The sequence below is a fragment of the Pyxicephalus adspersus genome, chromosome 4 (assembly GCF_032062135.1).
Source record: "Pyxicephalus adspersus chromosome 4, UCB_Pads_2.0, whole genome shotgun sequence".
Classification (NCBI taxonomy): domain Eukaryota; kingdom Metazoa; phylum Chordata; class Amphibia; order Anura; family Pyxicephalidae; genus Pyxicephalus; species Pyxicephalus adspersus.
This window is the reverse complement of record NC_092861.1, coordinates 66,951,852-66,961,637: the sequence shown is the minus strand read 5'-3', so window position 1 is coordinate 66,961,637 and position 9,786 is coordinate 66,951,852. Positions and strand designations below refer to the sequence as shown.

General features: G+C 35.5%; 1 protein-coding gene across 1 annotated transcript in view; it reads right to left on the bottom strand.

Annotated features, from left to right (window-relative positions):
* Positions 1–211: 211 nt before the first annotated feature.
* Positions 212–9,786, bottom strand: part of LOC140330058 (collagen alpha-1(XIX) chain-like) — a 31,326-nt gene continuing 21,751 nt past the window's right edge. Inside the window, exons 4-5 of the mRNA XM_072410413.1 lie at positions 4,378–4,455; positions 212–1,198 (exon numbers count right to left, since the gene is read on the bottom strand). Coding sequence (XP_072266514.1) covers positions 1,077–1,198; positions 4,378–4,455 — 200 coding nt within the window. The 3' untranslated portion in view covers positions 212–1,076. The remainder of the gene's footprint in view (positions 1,199–4,377; positions 4,456–9,786) is intronic.

Below are 9,786 nucleotides of genomic sequence, written 5' to 3'. Positions count from 1 at the left end.
CCTGAAGGTAGATATGTCTTCTTTTTCCAAAGACTGCACTCAAAGAACCAATAGTAATATTTAGGTCTGTTAACACATACTTTGAGGTGTGTTGTTTGTATTAGTCACACCACAGTCATAGTCATCATAGTCATATTTAATTAATGCAGTGTAAAGATTTTCTTTTTTTTTTTTGGCAATTAAAAATCCAAGCCGAAGACCGTACTTTTTTTTTTTGAGATGTGGGGGGAAACTGGAGTAAGCAGAGAAAACCCATGCAGACACAGGGAGAACATACGAACTCCTTGCAGAGGTTGTATGCAGAGACTTTTCGTTGTATAAGCAAATACAGCTGAAAAACAGGGATTATACATTTAGGGAATGGGGGATCCATATTTTTTTCCTTTGCTTAACCATAAATTATGCAATTTGGGTTATATAAAAAATCTCAACATAAAAAGTTACAAATATAAGAATAAAAATGCCACAGCGTGTCAAGAGAAGTAATGTAAAAAATACATAGAAAAGTAAGTCATGGACAGAAAATCATACTTAACAACATTCCCCTATAGAAAACCTGAAAGCCCAGGAAGTGCTGACAAGTATGAAAACTGCTACTTTAAGCAATATAAATATGCCTTAATTGAAGTTGACTTTGGTATTTCTGTTCCAAGCTTTATACCTCACACGTACTGAAAATTACAGTATTTCATATAGTTTGGTAAAGATAATACATAAAACCTGAATGATGCATATTTCACATTTCACTGAACAAAGTAATGAATAACACATTAAAGAAGCAGAGGAAATTGGTTTGGTATGCCCATAGCTGATAAAAAGTTGGGCAACTCCCATATCTTTACTAAGAAGACTGGGGGGATGGCATAAGACCTGTAAGCTTTATTTTGACCAAATAAAATGACCTTGTTGGAAGCTGCTCTATTACAAGGCTGTTGGCTGTTTATAAAATGGCCCCCAATCGCATGTTCATGCCAGCAATGCATGGACAGCATTGAACCCGTATTTCAGCATCATCAGGGTCCTGCACCCCAGGTGCCTGATATCTTGATTAAACTGTGCCTTTGCTGAAAAGCAGGCTATTTTCCATTCAGTCTGGATCTCCCATGTGCAGTGGGATAATAGCAATCCACGGGGTTACATCTACCACTTATGCCGGGGTTTCCAGGAGGTCCTTGAATGCCTTGGGGACCAGGTTCACCTAAACAAATGAAAAACAGTAAACGTGATGTCTGTAGCCTATAAATATGTTATCAAATGACAACAAATATTTTTTTTCAGCACAATTTATAATTCTGCCTAGCTGTGTATTTTTCTTTTGAATTCAATAGTATAAGACAAAGTGCAGCTTCACAAGTGGCCTACTGAATAAATATGTCTAATATTATACTGCTTCTTTATACTGTAGATGAGCATTAGCAATAGCATAAATGTAGCTGCTTCCAGTTGTGTCCCTACCTCTAACTATAACATTCTCAAATTACTACCCCAATAAATGGTTTGAGGACTCAGTGGAGGATCATCTCTAGCTCACAATTAAAAAATTCTAGAAGCACTCAATGTAAGGAATTATCAAAGAAGACGGCAAGTTTACTGGTATTGAGATAAGGTATCCTTTAATGACAGACTCTGGGTATCCTGTGTCAAAGTGTAATTAAAAACTTGTATTGCCTGAAACCACCAATCAGATTCAAACCTGGAAATTAACAGTTGAAATCTGAAAGTCTAAATCAACTTCCTGGCTATGGGGTTAGAAAAACAACTTTTACAACTGGACTTAAAAAGAGCCTGAGGTTCTTATATTTTCATACTAAGAGTTTTATTAATTCCTCGCAACTAGAAAAATTTCTATTTGTAATTTTTACAAATCTGCAACAAAGTTCTACATTGCTATGTGCTGAACAAATCTGGCAATTTATTTATGATCTAAAAAAAACTATTTGAATCCCTCTCTTTCTGCAAGCAAATAGATGAGGAGAGGTGATAATAAATGCACCGAATAGAGTAAAAAAATCTGGCAACCACTTATTGTTAAACTGGTAAAGAAAGAACCAGCACAACCAAAACTTTTGTTTTTAGATTTGGATAGGGCAAAATAAAAAGATAACAACTTCTCTCTGGTTGTAATCTTTGTGTCTTTTTGCTTAGAAGAGTAAGCATCATTATTTGCCCTAGAGTCCATTACTACTAGTACAGAAAGGAGAATATTTAGGTTGTCAGAGAAGACCAGTCAGGGGAAGCCAGTTCTGGTGACATCTGTCTAAAAAGAGATGCCACCTGTTTTTCTTACTTTACACAAGATTTAAAACTGCTGATAGTTTTTGTTCTTTGACCTTGTTTCTCGTACCTTTTCTACTACAGTTAACATTTTGGTGCTAATACTATGTTGGAATAAGTGGAGGACATAAACTTGAATGCAAATTCGACTAAACTAAAATATTTGTTAGGATCTATAGGAGTATCCAATAAAAGTGGATTGAATAAAATCTAGGTAAATTTGCCCATCTCCAATCAAAATAAGGTACCAGTGCTTTTGAACATGTGAGCTGGTACATAAACAAGGGGTAAAGGGTCACTAGCCTGCCTGTTCCATTACAAGTGTTTTACCTTACTCTAAATGCATAATCAAAATAAAAAGTTTGTGCAGAAGGTACAATGTTATAGTGCATATAGTGGATAAGTCTGAAAATATATTTTCTTAAAGAAGAATTTCAGAAGAAAACACTTTTAACAAGCTTAGATGGCACACACATAAAAATCTGGCTTCCATTACCTATTGCAATTGTCCTCTGATTTCAAAGAACACTTAGCCTGATATGCCTTTGCAAAGTGTGTGATGGATGATTTTAAATATATGGAACCTTTATATGCACACAGCACAGGGAAAAACATTGTAAAAGATATTTATGATATGTAATCCATAAACATACTCTGATGTTTCCTGGAGTTTTCATTCAATCCAGAAAAAAAAAATATTTTTTAGGGAAATTTTATTTTATTTATTTATTTTGGAAGTCAGGGTTTTTACTGTTGTTTGGGGCTCTGTTCAAGAGACTTACCCTCTTTTACTGCCACAGTGACACTGGTTTTACCAAACATTAGGTGAGGGAATGTCTGTAACAGGTTCACAGACAACATGAAAAAGCGTGGGGTTTTAGGCTTTCCCTACTTATTGGGTTTTATCTGCATGTTTTAAACAGGGATTAGTTGTCCAATGCCACTATGATTGATTTTCAATTTGAATTGCATTCAACAAAGTTTCAGTAAAATCTTCAAGAGTGATAAATACTTTTAAAAGAGCTTTACAGTTGTTTACTGATTCTTAGGGCAAATATGCAAAGTAATGTCAAAGATGGAGTGACAAGCTGGGCACTGTCATAGGGGACATGTGCTGTAGAAAATAAAAAAAATGCAGTGCAATGGGCAACATTAAAATACAAGAATAATTTAAATCATTAAAGCTCTCCCAAGCTGGAGAGGATACACTTCATCATCAGTGAAGCTGGGTGATCCAGCAAACCTGGAATGGAAGTCATTTGCTATTTGCTAGCAAATTTTTTGATTCCTGGGCTAGATCTACTCAAGGTTTGCTAGATAACCCAGTTTCACTAATAAAAGTGTTTTCTCTCCAACCTTGGAGAGCTTTAATAAATCAGGCATTTTCCTTGATAATTTCGTCAATATTTTGGCCTTATCATATTGGCAAGAAAACTTGCCAAATATTGGTCAGTGAAAATTAGAGACAACATTTGCTATTCAATACAAAATGGGCGTGATTGTAAGATTTGTCTTAAGAGGGAATGTTACCTTACTTGCACATTTGCTTGACTTTCCCTTAACTAAAGTGTATCTGACTGAGCAGTGAAATCACCTCATCTTCTACTAAAAATGCAATGTTGCAGTGTTACACCTGTTCAAATTTGATTTAGGCACGGAGACAGCGCCTACCATTTGAATAGTTTTAAGTGTACAAGAAATGATTCTGTTGTGACATCACTGTCTGAATCAGGATCATGGATTAATTTAGTTATGTTTGGCAGGAGGTGGGGAACTACATTTTAAAATAAAATTTGTGTTGTATCTACGGAAATTTACCTCACCTAGTGCCACAATGCTGTATAAACACAGTTTCAGGACCACGGAGAACTACTGTTAATATATTTATATAAGTAATAACCTATTCCTAAAGTTGACCTAAACTTTACCTTACATATAAGGGTAGACATCCCTTTTATATAAGATAAAAGTATTTATATCTGCCACAGTGTTTAACCCACAAGTACAACAGTAATTTAGAAAACAGATTTTTTTTTAGAGAGCTCAGTGCAGCTGCTGCTACAAAGTAGTGAAGAAAAAAAAGCTTAAAAGCAATGTGATTACCTGTAGGTCCTGTGGGACCTGGGCTCCCTGAAAGACCAATTCCAAATTCACCTCTTTCACCTTTCTGTCCTCTTAAACCTATTATACAGAAGAAACAAATCTTTTATGAATGGCAAACATACACAGAATATTTCTATACCTGCCCCAAATAAACTAGACACCAATAAAAAGTGTTCATGATACAGTAAATAAAATGAACTCTGGACGAGTACCAACACTTAAATACATTGAAATGTCAACATTTTTACAAAACAATAACACATTTAACATGCCAAGCACAGTTATAATCCCCGGACAGGACAGAAACATTGAGCAAATGTGGTCATCATGAGGTGCCGATTTATGTTCGGCATTATAACTCCTACAGAAGCTACATTAGAAAAAAAATTCTGCAAATGCACATCTTTAGTAAAGTATTAGTGAGGAATTATTAGAAGTGTAAATCTCCGATGTTCTGATTAAAATGAAAATTATTTGTTGTCCATGACAAATAAACAAAGCCTGCAATAAAAAGAACAACACAATCACGCAGAAGGTTAAAAAGCCCAGATTTGATGTAGAAGGTCTTCAACTGCAAAATAGCAGTATCCACTGTAACTGGTAATATGAAACACATTAGTCAACCTTGTAACCAGAACCTGTACAGGCAATATATTATGAAAATGGAAATCAAGAAAAGGTAAGACCATGAGGTGCCTGCAAATCATAAATAGTTCAAGGTACTTCTGTTTAGGAGTTCCAGAATCGTACTAAGCAGATTGCAGGTAGTAACCACATTCTAAAATTAAATAAGTCTTGGTGATCAACTGAAATGTGTTCACATCTTGGAACACACTGAGGGCATGCTTATGGTCAAGATCAACACTAAACTGCTCAGGGATTCTGGGATGCAATAGATCAAGTGATTAGATCACTGTCTGGAGGACTGTTTTTCTAATATATAGTTTAACATGTTTTCTTTTCAAATAGACTTCAAAGAGTTCCTATACTAAGCAGTAAATCTGACATTCACTGAAACATTCTCTGCTGGAAAATCTTCCAGGTCCATGTGTTTCAATGCCAGTAACTAATTCTCCAACAGGGAATGTTTCTGTGAATGTCAAATTTACTGCTTTGTAAATTTACCCCTTTAAGTAAGATCCTGGCTGTAAGAAAACCTGGAAAAAGAAGATAAAGTAGGTAGTAAAGCAAAAGTTTTGCATACATTGGAATCTTTCAAGAAAATAAAGACATTTGTAACATTTCCTGTTAGCTTACCAGACATTTCAGATTAAGTAAAGGACTATCATTTCAATGTTGTTTTTGATAAAAAAAATTTTTAGCAGAAAGTGTTTATATCATGAATAATCTTGGCATCTAAAGCATGTAAATGACCATGGACATTAGCAGAGATTTTATGAGCAATTTTACCACAAAAAAAAATTTGTTTTTACTTGATTATGAGCATTCATAACACAGAACACTTTAATATATACAACCAGCAGGATCTGCAGTAATTTGTCTAGGGTTACCTTGAAATCATAATAAATAGTTAAAATTAGTTTCAAGCACGTTATCAGAGCTGTATGTAGGAAAAAAACAGTCATTAGCTAAGAGTAATATTGGAGCTACCAATTCTAAACTCCTTGTTGAAAGGCTAATTTGTTGGATGTTAAACTGACACTTTAGCTTGATTATTGCCTGAGTCTCTGATTTTGGACAAGTGTACAGATAAGTAAAGTAAGTCTCTATCTTGCCATACTTGCCCTGGGATAGTAAAGCCAAAAATTGATATAAGCCATCCAAAAAGCCTGAGCGGAGTTCACATTAGTGATTAGTGATTAGCTAGGCCCTTATCTTCCCCCAAACACTGATGTGAAAATGGACTTCATATAATGGACTTCATTCAAAAATAAAACACAAAAATGACATTTGAATAGCAGTAACTGAAATCTGCCCTACATTGAATGGAGGACAGAAAAACGCATAAGTGTGAACTAAGCTTAAATGTTAAGTATTGGTATAATCAAGAACCAACCATATTGCAACAAAAATATATAGCACCGGCAATTCAAATGATTAAACTATATTATCAGGATATAAATATATTACCTGCAGTATCTCTATTTATTTAACCTGTGAGCTGGAACTGCAATGGTTGCTTGCTTTCCATGTCATTTACTCAATGCATAGCAGCTCCATCTGGCCAAAATTTATTGACAAATCAGCAAAAAGACCTCCCATATATGCATCCCTCAGGTTTTCTTTATTGATTGCATATGATAAATGAAAGGGATGGTTCTTTTTTACCACACTAATAAACTCTGTATTTTTGCAGCCCAGAATGTACAGCCATAGCGTGTTCCTTTAATTTATGTGGTCTTTCATGTACTTTTTTTTCCAAGTTTCGAAAACCTTAGAATGTCAGATGCTGCAGCTGTTATTACGGTCTCATCAAAGCTTTTTTCCTCAACACGAAAAAGTAAAGTTCCAGGCCTTTGGAACTCTTGTTCAGTGAACAGATGAAAATTGAATGTGAAAGGCTGTGAGTGACCATGCGGTGCAGTCAATTCATGTAACTTGAACTAAAATGTGCTTTGGCAGATTTCTGTCAAGTGAAGCCTGCAGCATCGCAGCCTGCATTCCCAGTCTTGGATTTACCAGGAAACAAGGAACCCAGTGTATTAGGGATCACAATACAGCACTCAAGAAAAAAAAAATCTATATGGTATGCTCCAATGTATATAATAAAACATTCATGCCATGCAAGCATGCTCCATTTTAACACATCATCATCCAATACAAGCATGGGGATGCAATTATCACAATACCGCACAATAGACATATTCCAGCTTAAAAAACCCTCATGCACTTAATTATAGCACTGCTATTTCTTTAAAATAAAATTCATTTTTATTTATTTAACATTAAAATGTAACTTTTAGAGGGAGAACCTTACCATTGGGATAAAGGGACATAATGGATTCAGTTTGAATAAGAGATTATAGAGATAATATTGTAAAAAAATAATATTTTAGAATAGAAATTGGCTTTCTCTGGGGCTTGTGATTACCCATTGGTGCTGAAATGATTCAGACACACATATGTTCTTAGTGAGCAAAACAGCCTCATTAACTACACTAAACCATGTAAACATTTTTTTGTGTTTTGTTTGTAATTCTAATATGTAGACTTTAAATTTTACAGTGTGTAAGATGCTGTAGGTTAACAAGTCAACAGCTACCAGGTGTTAGGTGTCCTCTCTCTACGACTAACAAATGTTAAAGTTAGACCTAAGCTAGTGAAGTTAAATATGGGGCTAAAATAAATCTCTCATAAGAAAGTCTGTGCAGTTATGATAATTTAAAGAGGAACTAAGCCATTTATGCTCACCTGTCACCAAGGGCCACCATATTTTTCCTTCTCTTCCTGAAAACAATCTTTGGTCATCTTGACTGGCTGAGCCAGGATGACATAACTCCCACCAGGTATGTGTAAGGGAAGCTGGGGCATTATTTTGGCAGATACTAGAGTGGTCAGGCAGGTACGAGGTATTATTGCAGAAGGGACATTGCTTGTTCCTTTCTGCAATAATGACCTGCCTGACTGTGGAGTCATTTAAAACTTTTTCTGTTTTATGGCTTAGGAACATACTTATCAATTTCTCAATAAATACTTAAATTATCCAATTTTCTTAAAAAATGCAACTCCTAAAGCGGTAAATTGTGGAAAAAGGCTTTTTTAAACTTTGTAGTTTTTAAGGCGTATCTTCTTTGCCCCTTTAAGTGTCCTCAAGCAGTTGAGGAACAATTTAGACAGAAGCTGAGCTTTCAGTTTGGTTACCATTTCCTCACACATGTGAGGTACATGAACATAATATACTACATGACCCCCCCATAGAGAATAGATAGGGGCGGTAGTCTGCGTTCAGTACTGCCCTGAAAGTTTTAATTTTGGTTCATTAAGAACCCAAGCAGTGCTTGGCTGGCAACAGTCTGGAACCATCAGGCAACCAATGTTCCAACCTTTTGCCTGCATAGTCCATAAATGTAATCTGTATCAAGAAGTATGGATGCTGGGTTCAGTGGGTTCAGCCCCCTCTAAGCCATCTTGGAACAAAGGACCTTGAGCACAAATTCTGACTTCACACTGACTTTGTAACCTGTATATTTTTTCCAGACTAATATATTAAAGTATTGAAGCTACATATAGCCAGGTAAAAAAAAATTGCTAGAACCAGATCAGTAATGTCAGTCTCCATATTCCTCTCTGTATTCTTTATAACTCTACAATGCCGTACTTAAATACTGATTTTTTTTTCCTGAACATTATTTGGTTGGTATAATAAATGTATACTCGACCACAGACAGGCACTTTGTAAGATTTGTTATTATAAACAAAATTACCGTATTTTTTGCCGTATAAGACGCACTTTTTCTTCCCCAAAACTTGGGGGGAAAAGTTAGTGCGTCCTATACGACAAATGTGTTAAAAAAAATATTTAAAATATTATACTCACCCGATACCCGATCCTGCGTGTGTCTGGCTGCAGCATGTCTCTCTCTTCTCTCCTCTGCCAGCATCGTGTTTTCTCCTGTCTGTAAAGCAAAGCGAAAGAAGCCGGCACAGCGCCACCTGCTGTTCCCTGTCCTAACTGCCGTACAATAGAAAAAAAGCACAGAGTGATCAGAAGGGGAATTTGAATGACAGAGTGAACAGAAGGGGATTTTGAATGACACAGAGTGATCAGAAAGGGAATTTGAAAGGTACAGAGTGATCAGAAAGGGAATTTGAATGGCACATGAGTGATCAGAAGGGGAATACCGGTATGAATGGCACATGAGTGATCAGAAAGGAAATAATCTTTCAGAATCTTTTTTTCTAGATTTTCCTCCTTTAAAATTGGGTGCGTCTTATATTCCGGAGCGTCTTATACGGCGAAAAATACGGTACTTGCTGTTGTCACAACTTTTGAAAAAATACAGCAAGTGTTTAATAATTCAAGACAATGCAACACTGATAACAAGCAAAAATAGGGTTGGCTAGTGTAGAAAAGATGAATTTGTTCATAGCTGAAATACAAATTCCTTCCAGTCTATACTGCAGTCAAGCAAAATTTGCATATTAAGAAAATACAAAGCCTTTGTATATGAAATTGTGACCCTCAGAGGATACTATTGCATGCAGATTCGGTTATGTACTTTGTATGTAAATGTACACACTACTTGGCTACATTTTGTGAAATACTTTTGGCAATCCAGCAGGATGCAAATAGAAATAGATAAATATGTTTGAACGAATGAAGAAGATAACATAACATTTACTTATCCAACAACCTAACATTTGTGTTCTTTGAGGGCTTAACAAAATCAAAGCATAATAAACATTTTACATAGCTATAAAGTCATGGTTGTAGGGTAAAATATATTA